We start from the raw sequence: 27871 nt of genomic DNA, 5'->3' as shown, positions 1-27871 counted from the left end.
TTATCGTTATTTTATTATTTATTAGTCATAATCTAGTCTACGATTTGCTCGTTCCACTACACTGCTCCCATCCATCTGCTGTTGTTTTTTTTTTCAATTTAATTTCTCTAAAATAATCATTCCTTTTTGCTAATGTTATGTGTGTGTATGCTTTAGTGTTGTTTCTTCATCGTTTCATACGTTTGCTAGCGATCATAAACTTAACATGATTTTCACTTAATTGTTACTTTTTGGTTTTTATACAACGCATTGGTTTCTCATGATGACGCTATGTATCTGTGTCTAATACGGTTTTATGAATTGTGTACTCTCTGCACTCTTTCCTCAATGGTTCACGGTAACACGTCTGAAGCAAATGCGTTTTTTTAAGATTATTCTAGTTGAATCCATCATTACCACTTGGCTCTACTGTACTCAATGTGTCCTTTTTGCACTTCATATAAACTATAAAAAATAACAACGACAACGACGCTGGTTTGTTTTACAAATTATCTTGCTCCTTCACATATTTTCGCCATAAATTCACAAGTTTACCCTAGAGAATGTGTTTCCCCGACGTACAAAATAACTGTTCTTCTCTAAATGGGTGGCCTAACAACCATCAGCTAAGAGGGAGGTTGCCTTACAAAACTCTGTTCCCGTCATTTACTTCCTGTTTTATGCTCTATAGTGCTATGCTACCGGACAACTGCTAATGTTTCGATTCTCGGAACGATTCGCACACTATACTATGAACAGTGAACACCCACCGAAGAGCGCTTTAGGGTAGCGGATTAAAACAAATCAATTTCAATTAGAGTAATTAGAGGATGGAGTGAAAACCGTAAACAGTAGGTTGATCGTTGGCGGCGGTGAAGTGCTGCGCTAATAACTTGGAAGCGGAAGTTGATGATTTTCCACGATGGTTTCCCGGAAACCGGCAGCGAGCGGTAAGGGGAAAATAATAAACTTTTCAAAATTGCGTTGCTGCCAACTGACTGACTGGTTGACATTTTGGGATTTTCACTGAAATGGAAATAAATTAAATAGTACGCCGAATGCCGGTGTTCGTTATTCGCTGGAAGTAATTGAGCTGGTACCGCCGGCGCGGTCGTACGTTCATAATTAGTTACGTTTCCATAGCAACATTGTAGTTTATGACGTCCATGATAGTTATGCCCTCAATATTGCATGCATTTTCAGAAATAAGTTTGTTTAATGTCACCTAGCAATTCAAGCTTAACTTTACCAAACACCGTATGTAACATATGTAAACAAAAAAGAGTTTTTCACATGAGGCGCTGAATCACGTTAAGGACTTCTTGTATCACTCACCTTTGAGGATGATTTGTGAAAAATACCCAGATTTTTCACGTTACTAAAATACTAAATGTATAAGTTGCTATGGGAACAGCGAGCTTCCCCTTCGTTTTTCTACGTTCGTAAATTTAGTTAGATACGGTGTTTGGTAAAGTTAGGCTTGAATTGGTTAGTTGATAGTGATTTGTCATAAGCACTTCTGACACCTCCACGATGATAGTTGAGAGACTGTCAATCATAAAATGATTTGAGGAGGAAAATTTGATATCATCAACCTAGCAATACGTAGAATGTTCCAACTTCATAAATTTATTTAAATATTTTCAATTTTATGATTTTTTGAACAATATTTCCAATTTTTTTTAATTTTACACGTTGGTGCGATGAGCCCTTTTATTCTTGTGTAAAGTGTAATAAATAAATGAAAAGGATGTTTGTGGTTTGCGGCCTTGTGATCTTGGAGATAATACGTTTGCCTTGCCACACTCTCAACATATAAAGTCATTCTGAGAACAAAAAAAAAAACGGAAAATTTCTGCGCACTGCATTTTTAATAAGAATGTTTTTAAAGTTTGTCCAATAAACGTCTAAAACTTTAAACTTTAAACTTCTTTTGTGTGTATGAGTAAATTTCTTCATCATACACCCCTTTGTTAATCTTTTCATGAGATTGGATGATTTACCTATTGCATGCTTACTCATAACACAAAAAAACAAGACAAACCCAATACCTTTGTTCTTAGTAAGATGGGAATTAGAGCCTTCTGCTGAAGATGGGCACTGTTCTTCTTATTTTGAACACTGGTCAAGTATCACCAAAGAACTTTTGCCCGACAGGATCAAAATAATAAAATCATAACATGTTGTGTTGTAACGCAGGTGTTGTTTGCCAATATTTTATTACAAACTGTCATCCACAATCCACATGACAATGAGACTGTCCGTGCTCATTCAGGACTTTTGTCTTTTGTTAAGAGAGACTTTAGCTCTAGGGCATTCGTCTCTAGCCCTTCATGACTATAATAATCTTTTTCGGCGATGTTCAAGAAATATTACAGTCACTGTTTAAAATTAATCAATTTCCATCGTTCTTCGGTATTTAAGAACCGTTACATTTCTCCCCTTATGTTCCTTAAGACCCCATTTTCATATTTTCGAAAAATTCGCACATTTTGTTGTATATCTTTAATTTCTCCAGAAATTCGTCAAATTTTATAGTCTATATGCGTAGCGGGCAGCATGACAATGATGGGATCGGAAAAAATCCGTCTCTTAACACCCCATTTTACGGTATGTAAAAGTTTGTTACCGACAAAGCCGGAAACAACATTATGACCCTTAATAGAATAATCTAAGACATTATTTTTCCATAAACAGGAGTTGGTTTTTTGTAGTTAAAATAGTAGAGGAATATTTTCCGTGGCGTAGATTTAAAAATTAAAAAAAAACGCTATAACAGAAAACCCCCCCAAACTGTTATACTCATTTGTATTGGACATAATATCTTCAGTGTTGTTACACATAATAAATGACACATGTCAATTGTGGAGAGGGAGAAGTGAAAGGAAGAAAAGGGAAAGGAGAGTGTGAGGACGGGAGTGGAGAAGGAATGGAAAAGGTACGAGGAGAAAGGTATTGACCACAATCGTGAGCGGTCGCAAGTTCTAGACCTCCGAATTTCGTATTTCGGAAAAAGTGAACGCGGAACACGTGTCCGAATGACCTCTGCAAGAGCTAGTTAAGCCCCGTAAAGGCCCGTGCGAGTGAGTGGCAACACGCACCCTATCAAACCAACCCCCCCCCCCCAACGAAAGGATTGAACCACATTTTCGTGATAAAACCAACGACCACGCGAGGACGGAAAGTTCGGCTTACCTCGCGAGGCCAGACGAAGAATACCCCGTGGTAGGAGCTGAATCGGAGCTGGCGAGCCCTCTTGTGCTGGCTGCTGGCGAGCCCCCTAAGTTATCGTCACGCCACACGGCTCGGGTGAGCCATAGTCTGCGTCATTGAGGTGCGAGCCTAGTAGGGTCCGGTGGGTTCACCCCCGCTTGCTAGGCTCAATATCCGATAGGCCATGGCCCCGCTGGCGAGCATGTGGGACGTCAGTTCAACGGTAAGGCGGAGCCTTATACTGGACACACGTCAAGGAAACCCAGGGATCTCCGCTAAACACTTCAAGAATCCCGCCGACCACCTGGAAGGACCAGCAGTAACCCACGCCGATCGGAGATAGTGATCGGGCAAGTAACGACAAGCATTCCTTCTCCCTCACACACCCACTTGCATGCAAAAAACGGCCGCAACGAACCCCCCCCCTTTTTGTATTTGTCTTTAGGATAATAAAGTATTATTAAGCTTAATTACTTGTTTTTTGCCACTTTATCGAAAGATGTCCTTGTTTGTTCTATTTCTGGTTATTCTGTTGTTTCTTTGTCAACTATCGTTGGGTAAATCGGTCGTGCAGTCCTCCTGAGCATAGCAATAGCGACCCTGAAAAAGCATAGCAATGGGGCTAGCAGGGCAATCTTCACAAGTTCTTTTTTCAATGCTTGTTACTTTTAACCCTCTAATATCCATTATTTTAATTTTGAATTAAATTTTACTAAAATCTCCACTAAACTCTTTTACTACGATAGCATGATTGAGGAGAAATTTAAAATTGAAATTGTTGCAATTCAATACAGGAGAAAAATTTTCATACGTTGCAAAACATTAATTTTTAATGATGTTTCGTAAAAGTAAATACTTTAAAAGACACCCAAAACCATTTTGATATATGCATAACAGTTCTAAATATCAGCCAAAATATGAAAGTTTTAATTGCCCAGGAAAGAAAAGAAATACAAAAATGCTCGAAATATATCCCGTCTAAAGGCGGGGTTGGGTATTAGAGGGTTAATAATAATCCAATCATAATTCCAAGCGTTCTTTTCGGAATATCTCCCGCCTATGGCAAAAAAAATCCAAAGGCTTTGAAGAAAACTTTCATGATATATTATGTTGGTATTACAAAAGAGGTGAAGAAAGATCCATATGCCACATTAAATTTTTATTCAAGTAAGAATCAGCCAATATTGTATCAGTGAGACCCCCAATATTTTCTGATAATTGTTGTATTGTTTGCTCTAATAATTTCTAAAAATCGTTCTTCACAATCCGAATAGCTTTTGCAATGAAGGATTCTAAACCATCTTGGGAAATGTTTTGGTAAAATAATATGAAAAATTCAGAATTGCCCTTGTTGGACAATTTTGGAGAAGCTGAAGGATCTAATCATGAATAATAGACCATTGAAGACCTTAGATGGCTCTTGGAAAATCCTGAAATACCAGGAAATATTTCTGAAAACGAAAAAAAAAACAAAAAAATCTTTGGAATCTTTAAATGAAATTTGAAATCTGTTTCGTTAAAAAACGATATGTAATTTATAAAGATTTTCTTTCGGCAAGGAAATTCTTAAAATAAACAATGGTACTCATGCAAAAAAGGGCCTTGGTAAAGTTTAGAGAATCTCATGGAAAAAATTAAATATTCAATTTGGGACTACATAGAGAATCGGCAATCTGTCTAATATTTTGTGTGCTTTGGCCCGACTATCTTAAGAAAATTCACAAGACTGAAGGCCAAAATGCCGGATATTTAGAAATTTCCTTAAAATTTTAGAAATTGTAAGATTGTAAGGGAAATTTTACAAAAATCTGATCTAGGGTAAAAGCTCCCTTAGTGGAGCCTTCCACCAACCAATGTGGTAGTGTCAAATTTATTTAGATCTCGATTTATGTATTTCGACCAGAAATTTCCCCAGGATTTCAACCAGGATTGTTTTTTCAAGATGTCTGACGAAGTTTCAGGGGCTTCTTCATGGAATTTCCACCATATTTTTTCAGGGATTTATTACAGAACTATTCTCAGATATCCTCTCAGAATTGGCCTCGAGATTTCGCTGGAAGTTTTCCCGATGATTAAGATGTTCTCCTGAGATTTCTTCTGGAGATCCTTTTATAATTTCTACAGGAATGTCTTCCCGGGCAGAATGGAATAACAACAGCATAAGAAAATGAGTTATTTGGTCAAAATAGCTGAATAATGGAATCAGTCATTTTTATGTAATAAACGTGACAATGTAGGTAATGAAACTTAGATATGTCGAAATGTTTTGAAATTTATCCCTGAATTATGACTTCCTTTGGAGTGTCATCCAAAAAATCATCCGGGATTCTTTCCAGAGATTTTTCAAGTTTTTCGCAAAGATTTTTTCCAAAGTTTTCCTGAAATATTTACAAAAATTGCACACGACTACCATCCCTTATTTCCTTCTGGGGTTTATCTTAGATTTTTACCAAGTATTCTCCCGAAATGTGTCCAGCAGTTTTTCCATGATTTTTTTCTAAGAGTTCTCCAAAGATTGATTCCGGATACATAATTGTCTTCTGCAACGCCATTCAGGGAAAATATTAGAAATTATGTATTAAAAGTAACATGCTCTCACTGTTATTCGTAGGCACTGTCAAAGAGTGTTGGAATTGGACATTTAAGGAACGAATGAGATGTAGTGTTGCGAAGTAGAGCGTGGGTTGAAGTGAGCATTGGTTTCAGAGTAACTTTCAGCTCCGCAGAATTGTTACCTGTTTTGTGGCGAAGTCTGTTAACCCTCTAATACCCAATTTTTTTTATTTTGATCTAAATATCATTTTTCGTCATCTAAAATCGGTTTAAACATGTTTAGGAAGATGATCCTTTTTAATTCTCGATTTTGTGAATTTCGGTTTTTGATTTTTATAATTTTCATTTTCGAACATCCCCATACTTTTATATTCTTCCGAAAACATTTTGAGATTTTACGATTATTGTTAAAATATTTAAATTTTTATTTTTTTTTCACATTTTATTTTCCGTGTAATTTTAAGGAAAATAATTTTAGAGTGTGTCCGACTCCCTTAAACTATTTTACTATGATAGAATGGTTTGGGAAAAATTTTAAATATGTTAATTGTAGCTATTTAATACAAAATAATCAATGACTTCTGAAAGGTGACTAAAACATCAATTTTTCAATGATTTTTTTTTAAATTTAAATATGGTTCAAAAGACACCAAAGCCATTTTGAGATATACAAAACAGTCCTAAATATCAGCTAAAAATATAAAAAAAAGGATTGCCCACTAAACAAAAATTACAAAAACGCTCAAACTATACCCCGTCTAAAGGCGGGGTTGGGTATTAGAGGGTTAACTCACCCTGTCTAGCGAATAGGGGAGACGTGGGTTCAAATCCCACCAGAACGACGAGGATTTTTTTCGAGTATTTCTCCTGTGATTGTTTCTGTAATACTAAGTGAGGAAGAAGAGGAACAAGGAAACATAAAATAACAAATACTTCCGAAGAAATACTGGCAAAAAATCTGGTAAGAAACCTGGTTGAAATCTCAGGAGGAACTCTTTGAGAGGTCCCAAGAGGAGCTATATCAGTGGACGATCAGCTCTTGATGCGAACAGACGTTTTGTTCAGTCGCTCCTTTGTTTGTTTGTTTCAGTAGTTTCTTTTGTTTGATCACATACAGTGCATACCGATCGAAATGTCGAACGACATTGAGGTTAGAAACACGTTGGCGTTCCTGTTCCCGGAGGGTGCTGCGCAACCGACCGTAGCAGATATGGCCGGCTGTGTGAAAGCACTCAAAGGTGACTTGTCATCGATGGAAAGGGCTTACAAAATTTCGGATGAAAAATCGGTTTTCATTCGCTTCAAATCCGAAGAAGCAATGAAATTCGTGTATGAGAACAACTCTGAATCGTTGCCCTTCCATTACATCAATGGAAACAAAGTGGCGGTGCACATGCTGGGTGGCAGGAAACACGCGATACGTGCGCGTGTTCGATCTGCCACCCGAAGTGTCGGATGTGGACCTTGTTACAGTAATGCAAAGGTATGGAAAAATCAAGCGCACGGTACGGGAGCGATTTCCGGCAGATTTTCACCTGGATCTGTTTACCGGGGTTCGAGGCGTATACATGAACGTAGAGAAAGAAATTCCAGATGTCCTCTACTTCCGCAACCGGACGGGGAGAGTCTATTATGACGGAATAAAGGCGAAGTGCTTCAGATGCAAATCGGAGTTACACTTCAAAAAGGATTGTCCAGTTCTGCGTGCACGGACGAGTGCCACACAGGAGAAGCAGCCGACGGTTGTCGTTGAAATCGGAACATCCGAGAAGCAAGCTAATGGAGACGCCTCTATTGTTGTGGAGGGCATAGTGGAAAAAAAAAATGAAAAAACAAGCGATAAACGACAACAGAAGACGAAGAAGACCGAAACCAAGAGACAGCGTTCGTTGGATACGGACAGTCAGGCTGATTCTGTACAGTGTCAAGCCCACAAACGTCAGAACAAAAGCAACACGTCATCGAGTGAAAGTGAGGATAGCAGTTTGATCACCGCCGCTGATGCATCTCCCAGAAAAATTACACAGAGAATCGCAAGCTATGACTGGATCACCGACGAAAACGAACGACGATCGCTTATTGAGGAGGACAAGCAGAGAATTTCCGAGGCCACCAACACTCCGATGGATCAATTTATTTTTTACCACGATTGATTTTCTTCCACCTTTTGTAATACTTATTTTGTAAATGTAAATCTTCTTATATTGTGTTAATGTTATTCGGCTCCGCAATGTGTTATTCACGACCGAGCCTGCCAAATAAATTAAACAGAAAAAAAGAGGAGCTATTGGAGAAATCCCAGGGGGAGCCCCGTTAGGAATTTCGGGAGAAGTCTCGGGAATACTTAAAAAAAAAATCGTGATAAATATCAGAATGGACTGCCGCATAAATCTCTGAGGGATTTCGCTATAAATTGGAGATTTTTTTTTGAGAATTTCTGGGAGAAAGTAAAATTTCGGATGAAAACTTCACGAGATTTCCACGAGAAAGTTCTGTTGAAATCTTGGATTAAAATTTGGAACAAATCTGGCGAAAATTTCTGGTACAAATTGCAGGACGAATTCTGGTAGAAATCCAGGAGATGATTCCAGATGTGAGCCGATCCTCTATGGATCAGATCTTTATCCTGCAGATAATTCTAGACAAATTTCGGTAATTCAACTTATATATTCACCACATGTACATTGAAAGATTACGATTTAATGGTTAAAAAATGAGCGTTGGATAGTGTGAAACTAATTAGGCTAATATGTGCACTAAGGTGGCCCACACTTATATGAAAAACAAAAATTTCGAAAAATACCAAGTCTTACCTCCTATATCAGTTGTTTTGGACTCCCAGAAGCTACGTTCAAAATTTGAGCAAAATCGGTTGAGCCTAAGGGGGCGCTCAAAACTCTTGAAGTTTGTATGGGAAAACTTGGCCAAATGTATGCAGAAATTTTAAGTTTTCGAATTTTGCCGCTAGGTGCCGCTGTAAGCGTTCAATAATCAAACCCTTTGGTATTATTGTAGGTGACTATATGCCAGAGAACTTTGTCGAAGACCGCGAAGTGATCCGACGGCTGTGAAAAAAGCTATACCCTAGGAAAAGTAAGGATAAACTTTATTGTTATTTTTCCAATACATGTAAAGGAATAATATCAATAATGAAATCTTAATACTTTGCCTCACTTTGCCTAGGGTATAACTTTTTTCACAGCCGTCGGATCACTTCGCGGTCTTCGACAAAGTTCTCTGGCATATAGTCACCTACAATAATACCAAAGGGTTTGATTATTGAACGCTTACAGCGGCACCTAGCGGCAAAATTCGAAAACTTAAAATTTCTGCATACATTTGGCCAAGTTTTCCCATACAAACTTCAAGCGTTTTGAGCGCCCCCTTAGGCTCAACCGATTTTGCTCAAATTTTGAACGTAGCTTCTGGGAGTCCAAAACAACTGATATAGGAGGTAAGACTTGGTATTTTTCGAAATTTTTGTTTTTCATATAAGTGTGGGCCACCCTAATGTGCACCGTTCGGTGGATCAAAATCAAGTGTTCGGCAAGATCAGGGGCTCTAGTCTAGTCTAGTCTAGTCTACACATACACAGCCATTCATTGAAAGAATCCTGGAAAATGATAGAATCGACTAATTCTGCCATTTTTCTTGTCATTATTAATGCTTGCAGTATATCGGAGATGTATTACAAGCATTAAAGCGGCCAGGCCTACTGTGCAGCGTTATTGGTTTTACAATAAAGCCATTGAGTGGGGACATCTCGTACCAACCGCTCAGCTCTTTAGAAAGCAAAATACGTGAAAATCGATGGGGGTTACGATGTTAAGAAGGTTAATGTCACCCCTTGGTCCGTCGCTTCCTGGGATGGAACACAGGTATTTGGTCCGTGTCCTGGCCCTTATGCCTAGGCTTAAGCGCCTTTACTCGCTCTCTGAAATTAAACAAAAAATACAACCTAATCCTCGCAATTGCACTCTTAATTTTGTCATAAAATATATATAAAAAAGATATAATAAATAATGAAAATCAGATTGATCTCACCAAATTTTAACCGGAAGTCCATTACAACATCCTGTCACGATCATCCATCACCATCAAAACTATAGCTTTACGCAACACTACCGTTTTCTTCAATGTTACTTGAATTCAGTAATTTGGAACTTGCCATAAACGAAATTCATCCAAGGTGGCACTGTCTTAATGATGTTACCGGTCACCTGTCAACTGATTTAACTGAGTCATCCTTAAACCACGTGTTAGATGGGTGTACGTACATTGTTTACTGTTTTTTTTTTTTTTAATTATTTTCAAGTCACTTAATTTCATTTTGTTTTTCCCTGGCATATAGGTGGATTGTAGATTTTTTCACCTTTCATGTGGCACCACCTTTCACAGGATAATTAATTACACAGATTCGCGATAAGAAAAGAAAATCACGCGCATTACAGAAAGTTGCAGAAATCGACGACGATGCTCCGAATATTCGACGAAATTCTGTCAGATGCAGCTGGTGCTGGGCTAACACAATTCTCTTCTCGAAATGTAATCATCCGCCTTTTTCGCCCATCAAATTTCGTCAATCACTCGCGGTCTGCTTCCGGATAACATAGCACAACCGAATGTTCACCGAAACCGCACAAAACAGGAGAGTCAAGTGTTCGGCAAGATCAGGGGCTCTGAAACTTTTTCAAGTTGCGACATACTTTTGATTGTTATAGAGTTTGGCGACCCATCAGCACATATTTTCAAAACATATGCCATTTTAGAAAATTTGGAATTACTTTTTGAATTACTACAGTGTATTACTTTCATAGGTTTTGTTGAACTTACGTAAAGTAGCACTTATTAATTTTCAAAATTTACAACACTTTTTCATTATTATTTTGGAACAGTCAAAATAAAATGAAAATGCCGAAGTGATCAGTTTCTTTTTACCCAAAAAAATGAGATAATTTTGCTAGTTTCTAATATAAATTTGGCCATTCTGGCTCCATGCAATACTACAGAGCTCTAGAGATTTCAAATTTTCTTCCACATATCTGAAAAAAAAATAAAAAAAATCTTTGAAGATATAGTGGATATTTTATGCTTCTTAAAATCTTTAAAAAAATCTTTTAAAACAAAGCATTTTGTATCATAGTTTCTCGTGCCGAGCAGAGATAAGCCAGCCTAGGGCTGCGAATCTCTTTAATAAAGATAATAATAAATGTTTCTCGTTCCAAAAAAAAAAAAATAAAAATAATGAGAAAATAAATTCAATAAATACCTAGATAGGGTTGAAAACTTTATTTCCTGCCGCTACCAAGTAGCATGGATCGTTAATTATTGAAATTGAGTTTTCCTAAATATTCATTTTCCAAAATTTTTACATTTTCGGCAGTGCACAGTATTTCGAAACGTCAACCAAACAGTACGGTTTTCTATGAAAAAGTGGATAAATACTAAGCTTAAAAGTAGAAGGCTGGTAGGTAAGTAGGCGGGTTTCCAGTATGTCAGAAAAGGCAACATTTCACTATCCGTTCTCGTTTATTTTTCTCTTACGTGAATCACGATTCTTCTCTATTCGGCTGTTTGAGGTGTGAACTAGCTCCTTGCATCGCTAGTTTTTTTTATTAATTTAAATTATTATTTTACCTTTTCTATACTCAAAAAGCTACATGTCGAACGTTGATGCAATATCGGGTACCTGACTTTGGTCTGAAGTAGGGAAATATTGAACCAAAAGTGCAAAACACCGTGACATTCTAAGCAGAACCGCCGCATTTGATAACAATCGGATCAATTATACGTTCATTTTTTTCCTTAATCATAGGGCGTCCCTAAGCAAACTTAGGACTTATCTCGATCCACTCATCCTATCGTACGACTAATTGGTGGGCTCAAGGACAAGGAATTCGAAGTACATATGTAGCTCATTTTTTCAAGAGCCCGTCCAACATAAGCCTGTATCCGCAATAATCGGATCACAGGAATACCGTTGTAAATCTGTAATAGATACATTAAAATTGCTCAAATTTGGCCTAACAACATTTTAAGATGTGTTTATCTCACCTACAAATTTTCATTTGAATTGGTGCAGTACTTTTTGTTGAAGGAATGAAACAGTAGAATACGCGCCATTGAATTTTGTACAGCCCCTAGTTTTGCTTGTTGACGTTGTAACTTTTGAATTTGTCAAAGCAAATGGCTGAAACTTTGAACACAAACCTCTCAATCTACATTTGTTGCATAGGCAAAATCAAATGAAAGTGAAATGAAAGTTTCATGAAAATTGGCAGAGAAATTCAATTGAAAATCACGAAAAATTTTCACTAACACTCCCCCCTATCAGTAGCAACATCAGTAGCAAGCATACAAGCCAATTGATCAAAGTTGTTGAAATTTTGCAAGAAAGTGCCTCTATAAGTATCAAAACTGCTTACGAAATTTCATAATTATTATCACAGAACTTGGAACTGTAGCGTTAAAGAACTATCTATTATGCGAATGAAAATTGGCCATGATTTTACAAATTTCTTAAAACCACGTCTGTTGTTTTTAATCCACTGCAAGTAATGCATCGATTTTTATGAAATTTGGCGCAAATAATAAACATACACTAAAGAGTTTTAAGCCAATTATTTGGCCAATTTTACCGATTTATTACAGAGCTACAGCCCGACTTCGGTGTCCCTAATATTACGGATACAGGCTCTAAGTTATAATACATTGTAAATAACAAAACTAGCATTGATAACATATCTATAAACATTGTTAGTAATTACATAAAATTATGCCTTTTGTTTCACCAATTCGCCAATAACACGAGTTTCATCATCACTCTGACGTATGAATTATTTTAAAGTGATCTAAGAATATTCTATTTTGCAATCCTCCAATCCTCCGAGTGTCGTTTCTGTCAAACGGAAAACGAAATTGCCGAACATTTACTCAGCAGCTGCGGAGTGCTGACCCATCATAGATTGGCGATATTTGGTGAAGGGTTTCTAGAGCCATTGGAAATTTGACGAAGTAATCCCAACAGGGTAATAAACTTTATTAAACGAGTTGTGCCTAGATGGGATCAGGTGTTACATCAACCATTGTCCATAACAGCTCAATTATGACAGGATATTTGACTAGCTCTAAATTAAATATGGACCATGCCACAATATTCCTTAATAATGGACGCAGTGCCACACTGTTTCCAAAGGCCCAATTTCGTGATCGAAATTGTTTTGGGCATGAAAAATTGATTTTAGAGAATTGGTGTCTTCGAAGAAGTTGTTTGGTATATCAGAGCCCTTCTTTTGGAAGTATCACTAATGTGATTAATCCACCTAAAAGTGAGATAGAAATTCATTTTTTTTCATAAGTGAATATAGCGTGTTTATGTCTTCAGCAAAGTTGTAGAAAATGTCATTATGAGAAAGCTTGCCGAACAAACTTTTGCTCTATCTGCTCAATTTCTAGATATATGGGCCATTATTTGTGAATGACCCCTTAAAATCAGTTTTTTTGTTGTAACTTTTTCCAGACATTTTTGGGAATTTTCAAATGTTCTACAAAGTTATTTAGTATGACAAAATACGTGTTTCTTCTGAAGACGGCAACATTGTATCTTTGATGGTTTTTGAGATATTCAATAATTTATTTAAAAAAATAGCCTTTTTTACGGCTTTGTGACATTTACAGAGGCAAAATGGGGCAAGATTTTTCAACTGAATATGAAAGAAGTTTATAATAGGTGTAAATTTTGTTTCAACTCAGGCTGGACACTTGCTTCCTTGACAGTAAAATTGAGCTATGAAATATTTTAGTTCGTAACTGAAATTTTCAAAAAACTCAAAAAGTATTGAAGATAGAACTTTGTCGTCTTTAAAGAAAACATGCATTTTATCATATATGATAAGTTTGTAGAACATTTGAAAATTCCTAAAAATGTCTGAAAAAAGTTACAATGAAAAAACTGATATTTAAGGGTCGTTTTCAGGAAATGACCCATATCTTTCAAAATGGAGCATATAGAACAAAAGTTTGTGACTGAAGCATGAGCAGGACTGAAACTGATAATTATGAGAATGTTATCGGGGGCATGACTGACGAAGTTTTGCAGAACATTTTTGGGATGTACAAAAAGTATTTCAAAGATTATTGCAATTTTCCTGGACTTCATTTTTTTAATTCCTCCGAGGATTTTCTCTGAATTTAAGAATTATTTACGTCGAAAATTCCTTCTAGATTCTGCAAGGTTTCCTATAAAAATTTTACTAGAATTTCTCCAGAACTTCCTCTGATGATTCCTACAGGAATACTCACAGAAATTCCTACATATTTTTTTCCCAAAATTTCTCTAAGGATTTTGTTAGGATTACTTTCTATGTTTTCTTCAAGGATTTTTTGGAGGATTTACTCAGATTTTTTTCCGATAATTCTTTCAGAAACTCTTAATTCATTAAACATTTCTTTGAGGATTCCGTCATAAATTTCTCCATAAATTAACCCGAAAAATCTTCCAGACATTTTCCCGAAATTTTTGCATGGAATCTTTCAAAGAATTTTTGTTCGAAGGTTCATCTAGCATTCTGCTATGAATTCCTTCAAGGATTTATTAAGAAATTCCTGTGATCATTTGTCTCGAAATTCGTCCTGAAATTCCTCCGAAATTTTCTTCGAGGATTTCACCAGAAGTTCTTCCAAAGGATTCGCCAGGCATTTTTCAGAAGAATTTTCCAAGAAATGCAACATTTGATCAGAGAATTTCTCCGAGGATTGCACCTGGAGTTCCTTTGAAGGTTTCCTAAGGAATTTATCTGAGGATTCCTCCAGAACTTTCAAGTGTTTTTCCGAAGATTACGAAGAGGACTTATTCAGAAATTTCCTTCGAAACTGAATACAAAAATGGACCAAAAAAGGACAGGTCAGAATCGTCGAAAAAAACTAGGCCAAGAAACCGACTCTGTTTCAATTAGTATGTAATACTAGAAAAAGTAAGAAGGGGATTAGACGTGAAACTTGTACTTTAACAAAACATATTATTGAAATGTTATTTGATGGATGTATACCATTACCTTGATTATAATAGAATTAGATTGTCCTGCAAAACATGTTATGGGAAAGCTATGCCTTGCTATTATTTGATTAACAAAACAAGATATAGAAACAGCTTATGTGATTTCGTTGATATTAATTTGCTCTTCTTCTCACGTTTCAGAGTTCTTTCCAAGATTTTTTTTAGATGAGAACACGGTATTTCTCCCAGCGATTCCTTCCGGAATTTCCTCCAGGTTTCTCTCCAAGACATCTGCATGAGTTACTAACATGATTTCTATAATATTTTCTTCTGGAAGTTTTCTCAGTCATTTTCCCATAGTTTTTCGAGTTTTCTCCAGAAGCTATTCCCGGGATTTCTTCCAGGTGCTCTATCGAAATTTTGGCAAAGAGTTCCTTCCTTTAATAGTTCATTCCAAGATTTCTTGTAGATGTTCACCCCCCGAAATTTTTTCCAGGGTACTAGAATTCTACAAGAGATCCTCATGGGATTTTTCCAGCAGATGCTCATGGGTATTTTTAAGAGCTGGACATATTTAATGCTTCCAGTCAGTGAGCTCTTTGGAGGAAGCACAACACAAGATAACGGACTAGCATGCAACGCCCAGTGGCACAGCCAAACACTTTTCCTGACAGCTGTGGCGGGAATCAGAATCGCGCGCCTCAGCACGATATTGTGGGTTTCGCACTAAATTGATTTCCGAAAAAAACATCATTGACTTCCACTGCCTTTCTTATGAATTAAACATAGCGTCGGAAGACGTGCGCTGTACAGTAAATCTGGTTTTCTACAGCGCACCACAGGGGATACTCAAAATAACTGGGACAGGTAAAATTTTCACTTTTCAAAAAATGTTCAACTCGCTGTAACTTTTCGAAAAGGGCATCGAACATTCTCAAATTTTTACTGTAAGATCATCAACTAGTTGTGTGTTAGTGGTCGAAATTTAGAAAAGATCGAGCGATTCTACACGAAGTTATAATGGTTCTAGAAAAAGGTGTAATTATTCGATAACCGACTTTGAGCTGTTATTTCTCCGGATTCAATGAACCGAATGCAATGAAATTTTGATCATTAATGACTTATATAATGAGCTATTAAAAATTTTTGACTAGACTTAAAATTTTTCACACGAAATAAAATTATTACGATTGGATTATTTTTCTAATATAACACCAATTTATCCAAAACTTCATCATCGTTTCAAAGTTCGAGATAGTAATTATAGTTCATTTAAATTCCCTCTAGTTGACTTGAATATATATATTTATGTTTCAAATGAAAGCAACCAAATAGCCGGCATTAAATAGAAAAAGTAATGGGATGCGTATGAAAAATAGATAATTTTACTAAAAAACATAGAATAAATGAAATCGCCTTAACTTTTTTTTCTTATTAATAATTTCAAATTAAGTAAACTGTTTTTCAAAGTTCATTATATAAGTCATAAATGATCAAAATTTCATTGCATTCGGTTCATTGAATCCGGAGAGTACTTCCGACGTTATGTTTAACGCATAGGAAAGGCAGCGGAAGTCAATGAAGTTTTTTCGGAAACCAATTTAGTGCTAACGTCACAATACGACTAAAAGTGTTTGCCAAGATTTCTCAAAGCTGTTGTAACTCCTATCGGGATTTTTGCAGGAGCTTCTCCAGGTATTTTTTGGAGTTTTTTTTTCAGGTTTTACTGCAATGCACTGAGTCATACGCATGGCTTGTCATGTTTTTAGAGATTCAGTTATCTTCTCAAATGCTTCGTCATGCATTGATGGTCCGTAACTAGATAGCGAGTGTTAGTTCAGAGACTATTTTGAATAGAGTAGCCAACGTGACTATATTTTTGGAATGACAGTTTCTCAGAAAGTTGCTGGAGGGCTGTTCGAGTACTCAATACATGCTGTAATAAAATATAAGTAAACTATAAGTGCCCAAGCATGACGCATGTTGTACTTGAGTTCATGTAACTTGCATAACACCATATGCAGTCATATTCATGTTGTAGTAATCTAAATAGCCTGAATTATAAAGATAAGATAGAAGATTCTCTTATTTAACAAGTTTTTCGTAAAATTTATATTCTAAAATGTCGTCATTTCCGGCAGTGCACTTTTCACCTAAACGTCAACATAACTGCACGATTTCCTATGAAAGATAATGGAAAGGAATGAAGCTTAGAAGTAGAAGGCGCATAGGTAAGTAGGTAGGTTTCCAGCATTTTAGAAAAGGCAACATTTCACTATTCGTTCTCGTGGATTTCTTTTTTTTATGTGGATCACGTTTATCTAATCGGTTGTTTGAGGTGTACTAGCTCTTTTCATCTCTTTTTATTTTTTTCCATTTCTATACTTCAAACAGCTACATGTGGAACGTTGCATTGAATTCGGATACCTGACTTTGGTCTTGCATATAAAATATTTAAATAAAAACCCGCAAACACAGTGATATTCTAAGCAGAACCACATTTGATGTCAATCCGACCAATTACATGTTCATATTCTTCCTCTCGTCGTCGCTAAGTAACCTAAGGTCATAATCGGATCAACCACTTCATTATACTGGTAATTTGGAGATTACCTAGTTTCCATTGGACTTATTTTTCCATGATTCGGAGAGTGATCATACAACTTCTTTTGAATGGGTTTTCGAAATTTGAAATAAATCCTATTTCCATACAGTATGCATCCTTCGTGCAAAAAGAGAATCAGGTGGACAAATAAACCCATATGAAGTCTTACTTTAGGGATCTTTGGCCAATCATATGTTTTCTTGATTATCCGATTAGAATCTTGTTCTTATTCGTTTTTCATCATGGTACTCATCCCTCACGCCGATATTCCATTAAGCATATCAAAACATCTACTGCAGACAGCATTCCCTGTTTACTCCTATCATTCCTCTACATCTGTACTCAAATGTATTAAGTAGTACCTATATGAACCACCCGTCGTCCTTCGTAGTTACACTAATCTATAAATTTATACACTTTCATCATAACCATAACAAGTGTCTCCTGCATCTAGTGAATCGGGTGGACCACCCCTGGTCCACCGTCGTCAGGCTCGCTTCGATCATAAGTTTACCTGTAAGTAGTGGGTGTCCATCACAATACAATGGATTTGTTGCTGCAGTGCGCGTTGAGTTGACCGTCTCAGCCAACGCCCGTTCCCCCTTATACCCTTCGTTCATTTGGCCTTATCGCGTGTCGTCCTCGCCCTCGGACGAGCTGCGGATCGTGTTGTAGGATGAGTTGCGGCTCTTCAGCATCCGGAGGAAGCTCCCGACGGCGAAGATCGTCCGCCGGTGCCGGTGAAAGATGCCCTGGTACAGTGCGTCCCGTAGTGCCTTGCGATCGTCTACGACATCTGATTGGGAAGTAAGCGACGTTTGTCGTGGTACCACCAGGTGTGTGGTACCATTCCGACCTGCGGGTGTACAGAGTGAAAGAGACGGTCATGTTAGATCGTTATGTCCTGGACGGGGGTTGGATTGACCGGGATTTGTGACTTATTATAGGTATTGAACGAAAGAGTAATGAAATAATGATCACAATGCTCGACAAAAATTTACGAAATTTGGTGTTAGGGGATGAGAAAAAAAAGAACGAGGGTTTGGAACCTTTGAAGTGTCCATAGTGAAAACAGTTTTGAAAAATATTGGACCGGGCCTTCACAGTTTCTGACCGAAGTTTGTATGGAGAACTTGGGGTGTTCAATTGATGCACATTAGAACGTGCATACATTTAGGCGTTTTCGGTGTTTTGATTCGTTTCGTTATTTTCGAACCGATTTAAAATGTTTTTTCATGAATGCAATTCCGGAAAAAAAGAGGTTGTAGGAATAAATGATTAAACGATTACTAAGTATTTTCATGAACGAACAAAATTAATAAAATACCGTACATTCCTATAAATCATTCAACAATCAATGTTTTCTTAGGGAAGCTCATAGGAACATCACATTCTTGTACCAAAATAAATCAAAAAATTTCTTCAGACTGCCCTCCAGACATAAGTTTTTACCTTAAACTATGCCGTCAATTAAAGAAAATTACTGACAATCGTATTTCCCTGAGGAATTAAAAAGACTCACTTTTGATGTACCTTCGAACATCACTCCGAGTAAATCAAAATAAATGAGGAATTATTTTCAAACCTCTCTGAATAGTATAGAAACCGACAATAGTAGTATACTTTCCCAGAATAAGTTCTCAAAATTCTATATATTCATTGTAACTTTTCAAAAACAAGGTTGTCTATGTGAAACACTTGGAACTTGACTTCGAAATACCTGCATGTTATACCAACACTTAATTTTCCTTTAGTTCCTGAAGTCCCACAATCCTCAAGTTGTATAAAGCTAATCAAGCGTATGCGATGCCATTGGGGATTCGATCCCAGGTCCTCAGCGTGTTAGTCATGTACTTTAACCATCACACCAGGCCCGCTCCACAAGCCAAGAAATTTTTCATTTTTTTTTATATTATGAAGATGTTTTCCAGATTTTATTCTAAGATTCTCCTCAGGCATTTGTATAAAGATTTTTTTCAAAACTTTTTGTACTAATTTCATAAGAAACTTATTGATCATCTGATATTTTTTCGAAACAGCAGTCTATACATCTTCCGGACCTATACACCCGAAGTAGTGAACATGCGGGTACTAAGCAGGGATTGCCTTTAAGGATTTCCTCAGGAGATGCTTCTGAGAATTCCTCTTGTAGTTCTTCCTGTCTAGGAATCCCTATGAGGTAGAATCAATAACAAGAATTCCAAGAAAAATCGCGTGAATCGACTTCAGGAGGAATGTAAAAAAACACTAGGAATAATCCCTAGCAGGAATTTCTGAAGGAATTCCGAGACCGAACTTCTAAAGTAATCTATAAAAAGAAATCCTGGTAAAATCCCTAGAATGTAGTCTAACAGAAATCTCTGAAAAGAACTCCTAAGGCAATACCCACATGAAACGTTTGAAGAAATCTCCCGAAGGAACTCCCAAAAAAAAAACAAATCCTGAGAATCCAAACAGGGAACTGTTGCAGAAATCTCAAGAAAAAACACTTAGAAGGACTCCCCAGGTGGAAAAATCTTAGAAGAAGCTTCAGAAGGAATCCGCAAGTGACTACCCTAGAAAATCCTCCAAATAAACTTTAAAAAAATCTGAAGGAATTTCTGCAGATCTCCCTTCTGGAAGATTCACTAGAACACTCCCGTAACGTGGGTAGGTCACCTCAGAATGGTGCGTTGCGGCGTAAGATTTACCAAATCAAATTTTGATCTTGAAATTTTCCTGCCTAAAATAATCAGGCAGTAGTTTACAAATATTATAAGATCAAAGTATGATGCACTTTTTTTGATGTTTATGTAATATTTTTGTTTCAATTTTGCTACTTATCAATATTTTATTTTAGCAGGATTCAGGTAAATTTATTGTATGATACAAATTAGATTGTAAAAATATATAACTGTGGCGAGCGTATCACTAATATGTAGCTTATTCGACGTCAATGTTAATATTATGTAATATTTCAGATTCTCACCGAAAAATCAAGTAATACATATAAATGCCATTAAGATGACGAGGAAACCAGGACCAGGGCAGATAACTATTTCGGAACAGTCGAATAATGGTTACCTGAACGTTGACCAACCGCATCCTTTGGAGTACCCTTCCACTAACAACACCTAGAACAACACCCATATCCTCTTGACACCTAGGCCTGAGAAGTCGAAAAACTTTTTACATCTTTCTCTAGGTGTCTAACTAACCATCCTTTCATATTCCTCAGCAGTCGCACGGACGAGGCCAGGACAACTCTCGACTGTTGGAGGATTGCGTCCGTCTTGTCGAGAAATCAGAGATAAGTCTCCAATCTTTGTGTTTTGGTATCCGACGCAATCGTCACAACTGTGGTCTATGGCTGTACTAACTTACGATATTTGTGCGACTGCTTATTTTTACTTTTTACTTTTTGGTAACCAGGTAAATGATTAAACCATGATAATTTCTTGTACGTTTTTTCGCCAAGGAAAGCCCCCCATTAAACCCTATCCAATTTCAAACTCCAGATATCTATGAAGTGGGCCAAGTTCTTGGACATATTCTGTGTAGATATCTAATCAACATTTCCTCCCCATCCCCGCTGATCGTAAGGACCTAGCTAGGTGTCGAGAGTTCGTTAAATGAAAGGTTTGTCAAGTCCCAGGCAACTTTTCTGGCGCATTAAACTTCTCTATCGACAGCCACCCCAGGATGTGTACGGTCGGCTATGCTATGCTATGCTATGCTATGCTATCTCCTGGAAAATTCACTAGAACAATGAACACCTGGACAAACGCTTTGCACAAACTGCTGGGAAATTCCCGGTAGGAATTTTATAGAAGAATACTCAGATCTGCTGCCAGAGGAAACTCCAGGAAGAATCTCAAGAAGAAACTCCCTATGAGTGATTTTTTTCCAAGAGTTCCTTCGGTGGGTTCTTCCCTTGGGGATTCCTTCATAAGTTTCTGGTGGTGTTCTCAGAAAGAACTGTTGGTATAATTCCCAGAGAAAAACTTCTAGGAGAATGCCCAGAGAGAACTCCCAAGGAAATCCCACGAGGGAACTCCTGGAAAAATCCACCAGGGAAGGTAGAGTCCTGTTACACAAATCTCAAGAAAAACCAACTGTAGGAATCGCCAAGTGGCACTGCTTAAAAATCTCCAGGAGAAACTCCAGAAGGAATCCGCAAGTGACAAATCTTGGGAATCCTCAAGAGATAATTCTGAAGAAATTCCTTCGATAGAACAACTGGAGGATCCCTCTGAACATACTTTTGAGAAATCTGCGGTGGGAATTTTCCAGAGGAATTCTCAGAAAGAACTGCTGGCAGAATCGGTTCTACCTCATAGGGATTCCCAGAGAAAAACTCCTAGAGGATTCCCCAGTGGGAACTCGTGGAGAAATTTCCAGAGGAAATTCCTGTTGGAATCCCGCTTAAGAACTCTAAGAAATCCCAAGAGTGAAATCCTGGAGGAACCCCAGAACGAACTCTTGAAGAAATCTCCAGAGAAAACATCTGGAAGAATCACCGGAGGGAACTCCCAGAGAAATCCCCTGAAGGAACGTTAGAGGAATACCTAGACGGAACTTTTTGAGAAATCCTTAGAGAAAACTGCAGGAGAATTCGAAAGATGGACCTTCTGGAGAATCCCCAGATCAAACTTTTGTTAAAAACCCCAAAGGAAACCTTCAATAGAAGCTCCTGTAAGAGTTACTGGACGAATCCCACGAAGAGACTCCCGGAAGAATCCCCAGAGAAAACTCCTGGAGGGAATTGTCCTTACAGGGAACTGTTGAAGAAATCTAAAAAAAAAAACACCTGGTGGATTTCCCAAATGATACTCCTGAAAAAATCTCCAGAAGGAATTCAAAAGTGACAATCCTAGGGAATCCCCATAAGAAACTTCTGAAAAAAATCTGGAGGTATTTCTGGATATCTTCTGAAAGATGCATTAAACAAACTCTTGAGGAAAACGTCTGAACAAATTTCTGGGAAATCCACGGAGAAATTCCCTGATGGAGCTGCTTGCGGAATCCCCAAAAAAAAATGCTAGCGGAATCCAAAGAGCGAACACCAGAGGAATCCACCGATGGAACCCCGGAGGAATCCTCCGAGGGAACTCCTGGAAAAATCCTCAGGGGTCCCCAGGAGTCCCCAGAGAGATCTTTTGGAGAAATACTCAGAGGGTATTCCTGGAAGAATCCCAAGAATCAACTCCTGGACGAATCCCCACAACACTTCAAGATATCTCCTGAGTAAACTTCTGGAAGAATCCCTGGAGGGAACTCCCAGACGGATAACCAGAGGCAACTCCCGGAGGAATCCCCAGAAGAAACCCTAGAGAAATTCCTAGATGGAACTCCTGGCGAAATGCCCTGCAGGATCCTCACAGCAAACTATTGAAAGAACTCATGTAGGAATCTCCAGAAGGAACTCCTGGAGGAATTCACAAAGTGAATGCCTACAAAAATTCTCAGAGGGAACTACTGAAGCAATCCGCAGAGAGATCTACTGGGTTAATCCCCACAGGAAACTACCGAAGGAATTCCCAGAGGAAACTCTTAGAAGAATCCCAAGAAGGAACTCCTGAAGGAATCCCCTGAGTCAACTCTAGGCGAGATTCTCAGCGGAAATTCCTAGATGAATCCTCACAGCAAACTTTTGAAGTATTCTTCTAAAAGAAATCCTGGAGGAAACTCCTGAAGAAATTCCCAGAGAAAACTTTTAGTGGAAGCCTCTGATTTCTATTTGGGGATACTTCCAGGAGTTTCCCGCTCTGTAGATTCCTCTAGAAATTTCTTCTGGGGATTCCTCCAGTAGTTGCCTCTCTCTTCTTGAGGTTTCCTGAGAATTACTCCAGAAATTCCTTACGAAGATTTCAATGGATGTTCCTTCTGGGGATTTCTCCAGGAATTCCTGCCGGAGATTTCTCCAAAATTTTTAAGAATATTTTTTTCAGAAGTTCATTGTGGTAATTCCGTTGAAAGTTTCTTCATAAAGCTTGTCCAGGAAATCCCTTTGGAGATTCTTCAAGGTAACTTCCATCTGGAGATTTTCCTTAGTTTTTTTTTCCTATGTCTTTAGGGAGAATCTCCAGGTGTTTCTTCTGGCAAGTACACTCTGAAGGTTTCAATAGAAGTTTCTCTAGGGAATTCCTCCAGGAGTTCCCTTTGTACATTTCTCCAGGATTATATTCTATCTGGATGGCTGGCAATCGCCAAGGATGGAGATCTTTCAATTCGGTCCTCTGCACCACCATGTGTGGTCAGGACTGAAAGTAAGTACGTCCCGGGTCATTTGGCCTACCGCCATTTGGTCGATCGCCGAAAGAGTAATTTGGCTAAATGCCATTTGGCCGAATGCCGTTCGACCGAATATAAATGATGAACTGTAGTGATCACTGTTCTCCGCAACAGTGTAACTCGAAAAAACAGCCTATGATTTAACCCGTAAACACCCAGGACGATCTACTTTTGGTAGAAATGCAATATCTTCTTTGTTTTAAAACATTTTACTCCGGATTTTTTTCATAGTCAAGTGGAATAGTTGTGCTAAGAAATGTATGGTACCTGCCCCCCCCCCCCTTTGCACACTCCCCCTTTTGCTGGGAGCAGAAAATACGTGGCTTTTTTTTAAATTTCTCATAAATTCTTCATGTTTTTGCTCTAATTTCATCGTTTTGCTAATCATCAATAGTTTTCACAGATCCTTGACGTGCAAATTTTATACACGATTAATGCTCACAGAATATAGTCTACGTTACTCAAAAAGCCTCAAAGCACGCCTAGAAAACTCAAGGAACATGAATTGGGTGATCTAGGTCAACCAAACTACTCTGGAATTCATTTTCCTAAGATCTAAAACATCTACCATCGTTTGTGTTCACTCTGTTCAAGAAATATAGTCACGTTGATGTCCATTAGACTTCGCAATGCTATGACCCACTTGATATTGTGGTAGTTTGACATTCCGTGATATACTAATGGCCTCCAATACACTTCGAAGTTTGGTTTACGATATCTACATATTGTATCATGCATGAATTGTGAAAAAAATCGTGGAATGTAGTATATACTACTAATGGAACTTCAGTGCACATCTATAATGCTTTTTGTACATTCATGTGATATTCCAGGCTTTCCAAACTATTCTGGAATTAGGAACATCAAGGTCTACAGGCTCTACTCTTGTTCCTCTTCACTCTATCGGCATAATTCTTTCACGATTGTGTCTGTTGCACCTTATTATATTACGATTTGTTGCTATTTGGGTGTCTACTGGCATACAAATGGACCCAATGTATTTTGAGGTATGGGTCGCAATATTTGTAAATCTTAGAATGTTTTTATTGTAGCGAATGCTAGCGGAATATTATCTACGCTACTCTTAGAACCTCTGAGTGCAATTCTGATTACTTAGCAACATTCACTTGGTGACCTAGGTCATCCAAACTGTTCTGGAATTAAGACTTTCAAGCTCTACAAGCTCTACTCTTGTGTCTCTTTACTTTATAGATGTATTTATTTCACGGTTACCTCTGTTGTATCTTATAATATTTTGAGTATTTATTTGCGTTATTTGTACATCCACTGACATAAAAATGATTTTATGCAATTCAGTATTATAATTTACATTTTATATAACTCATTTTGGTATCATAATGACCATTTTTTCCGAACTGGCTCATTATGCAACTGAAATGAGTTGCATAATGAAAAATAGTTGTGTAATGTTCATAATGCAACTCCTTTGAGTTTCATTGCATTCAATTCATTGCATAAAATTTTGTATGGACCTCGTCGCCAAACTAGATTTTTTCAGCACTCTTCGTATTTATCCAACTCGGCAAGCCTCGTCGGATAAAAGTACAACTCGTGCTGAAAAAATCAACTTTTTGCAACTCGTTACATAAATAACTATTAATGATATTTTGAAGTGTCGGAAATTACCCAAGAATTCTTCCAGGCGTTCCTCGGAAATTCCTCCAGGAGTCCCTCAGAAATTCATCGTGATGTTCTCCGAGAATACCTCTACGAGTTCCTAGGAAATGCCTCAGGACTTCCCGTGCAATTCTTCAGGAGTTTCCCAGCAGTTTCTCGAAAATTTCTTCAGCAGCCATGCTGGAATTCCTTCAGGAGTTCCTCAAGAATTACTTTAAGAACCATTTGAAAAATCCTGCAGGAGTTCCTCAAATTCTCCGAGGATTCCACGGGTGATTTCTCCAGGCGTTAAAGAAAAAAAAAGTCTTGAAATATTGACAATTTCAACGCCAATGAATCCCTGAGTGGCAAAACAGCCTATGAAAATTACCTTCTTTTAAATTTTTCTGATGATCATACATAAAGGGTGATACGGTCAAAATTTGGTCACACAATTAGTTTCATAACTTGAAACTGCGTACACCAAAACAGCTGAATTTTGAACCAGTAATGGTACTTTATATGTAGCTTATACCATAAAATTTTCATCAAAAATCGGTTTAGTATTTGCGGAGATATTGTGAATCCTGAAAACTGCATTTTTAAAATTTTGTACAAAGTGGATTAAAAAATAAGAACACATTTTTACTCTTTTATTTATAGAACCAGAAATACTGAACCAATTTCAATGAAAATTTTTTTGTATGTAAAGTATACATATCAAAATGTTGTGTAAAAATTTCATTCAATTTGATCCAGCCATTACAAAGTTATATTTGTTTAGGTGGTCAAATTTTGTCAAGTCAAGCCAAATTTTGGTCACACCATTTTTTTCATAACTTTAGATTGCGTACACCAAAACAGCTGATTTTTGGATCAGTAATGGTACATTATATGTAGCTTGTACCATAAAATTTTCATCAAAATCGGTCTAGTATTTGCGGAGATATTGTTGAACCCTGTGATCTGCAATTTTAAAATTTTGTGCAAGGAGGATTCACACATTGTTACTGTTTTATTTATAGAGCCAGAGATACTTAACCGATTTCAATGAAAATTTTTCTTTATGTGAAGTATGCATATCAAAAAGTAATGTAAAAATTTCATTCAATTTGATCCAGCCGTTACAAAGTTATATTTGCTTAAGTGGCACCCGGTCAGTTTTTTTCATATTCAAACTGCTACAACTTTGAAAGTATTCATACAAAATGGCTCAAAATTTTACTAAGAACATATTTACATAATAGTATTATACTGTTAAATTTTAATAAAAATCGGAGCAGTATTGATAGTTCTATAATCAAAATTGTGCTTTACTGACCTTAAATTTCCGAAAATTTACTATGGAGCGCCTTTGTACAAAATTTTAAAAAGGTAGGTCGATGGTTTTATCTATATATCAACCAATACTCAATCGATTTTGATGAAAATTTTATGGTATAAGCTACATATAATGTAGCATTACTGGTCCAAAAATCAGCTGTTTTGGTGTACACAGTCTAAAGTTATTAAAAAAATTGTTTGACCAAATTTTGACCGTATCACCCTTTATTTGCATTTAGAATGTTAAAAACTTTCTCTAAATTCTTTTGATCATAATTGAAGCAAAATAAAAAAAACTCAAGAAAAATGAAGCATTGATCTACAGAAATTGAATGAAATGAAGGACATACATAGCATAAAAGTTAGATTAAATATGATACCTATTACTGCGGCCGGCGACTTGGGCGAACCGAGTTCGTCGCTGAACGTGCGCTCCTTCAGCTTCCGGTGCTTCATCATGATGGCCGTCGTTGTCGTCCCGGACGAGTTTGCCGTGTTGGAGGAATGTGTGGTGGTGGTGGTGGCGGTGCTAGTTGCACTGGTTCCACTGGTGGCGCTCGTTCCGGAACTGCCCTGCGATTCGATCAGGTCCAGTTTCATGGCCCGCTTGGCCAGTTCGGTGTCCGCCGTTGCCGTTGCCACCGCCGTCGTCGTCTGAGGCGACAACGTTCTCGAGGTGGCCCCGGATGATGGTGCTGGTGGCGGCGAGGTGGGCGACGTCGTTGATGTCGGTGACTTGAGAGGGATCGGGATTTCCAGATCGATAGATTTCTGACTAACAGCACTTTGCGACAGTGTTGCACGAGTATCACAGATTTGTCTTTTGGGGTCGATATCCATAATTGAAACCATGGTTTGCCTTAAAAATGAGGCCTGCGAGCGACGGACGCCTGAAGGTTATTTCTCGACGCGGTCACTCAGCCGTTGATTGTGTCTGCAGCTGTCACTGTTGAGATGTCGTTGCTGATGATGGTGATAGCTGTGATGATAACGATGATGTAAAAATCGTCTCAATATCATATTACACACTAGAGAGAAGTCAAAACGGTTTCAATAAGCTTTACGGAGGCCTCGCTTCACTTTGGTAGAGTTTGCTAGTCGGAATGCTGAGACAGTTGTTCACTTTCAGATTGTTGCAGTGTGGTTGCAAAAAACAACCATTATTGTTACTAATGTTAAAATGATTATCGCTGATGTTTCTCACACTAGGCTTTAAAGTATCGTCTTTAGTAAGGGACCGCGTATTGTTGTTTTGCACTGAATTTGCTTCATCCCTTGCACAGCTTGAACAGTTTTTCCCCGGACTGGAGGAA

At 37.7% G+C, this 27871-nt stretch overlaps 1 protein-coding gene across 2 annotated transcripts; it reads right to left on the bottom strand.

Annotated features, from left to right (window-relative positions):
* On the bottom strand, positions 1–27410 carry LOC109409549 (uncharacterized). 2 transcript variants are annotated; one of them, XM_029876116.2, is made up of 2 exons: positions 26939–27410; positions 1–18201 (listed from the first exon to the last, which is right to left on the bottom strand). In XM_029876116.2, exons 1-2 carry the CDS (start codon positions 27408–27410, stop codon positions 17972–17974), a joined length of 702 nt encoding a protein of 233 aa, XP_029731976.2. In that variant the 3' UTR covers positions 1–17971. The 2 variants fall into 2 exon arrangements, with proteins under 2 accessions (XP_029731976.2, XP_029732007.2); XM_029876147.2 differs by having other exon boundaries at positions 1–18141.
* Positions 27411–27871: the final 461 nt, after the last annotated feature.

The sequence above is a fragment of the Aedes albopictus genome, chromosome 3 (genome assembly GCF_035046485.1).
Source record: "Aedes albopictus strain Foshan chromosome 3, AalbF5, whole genome shotgun sequence".
NCBI classification, from domain to species: Eukaryota; Metazoa; Arthropoda; class Insecta; order Diptera; family Culicidae; genus Aedes; species Aedes albopictus.
Note: the sequence above shows the minus strand (reverse complement) of the source record. Positions and strands in the feature narration are given on the sequence as shown.

Bases quoted from the DNA above. Each gene is read 5' to 3' on its own strand.
- LOC109409549 (XM_029876116.2), bottom strand. From the start codon at position 27,410: ATGGTTTCAATTATGGATATCGACCCCAAAAGACAAATCTGTGATACT. The intron at 18,202-26,938 runs GTATCATATTTA...GTACACCCGCAG, and splicing joins GTCGCCGGCCGCAGTAATAG to GTCGGAATGGTACCACACAC.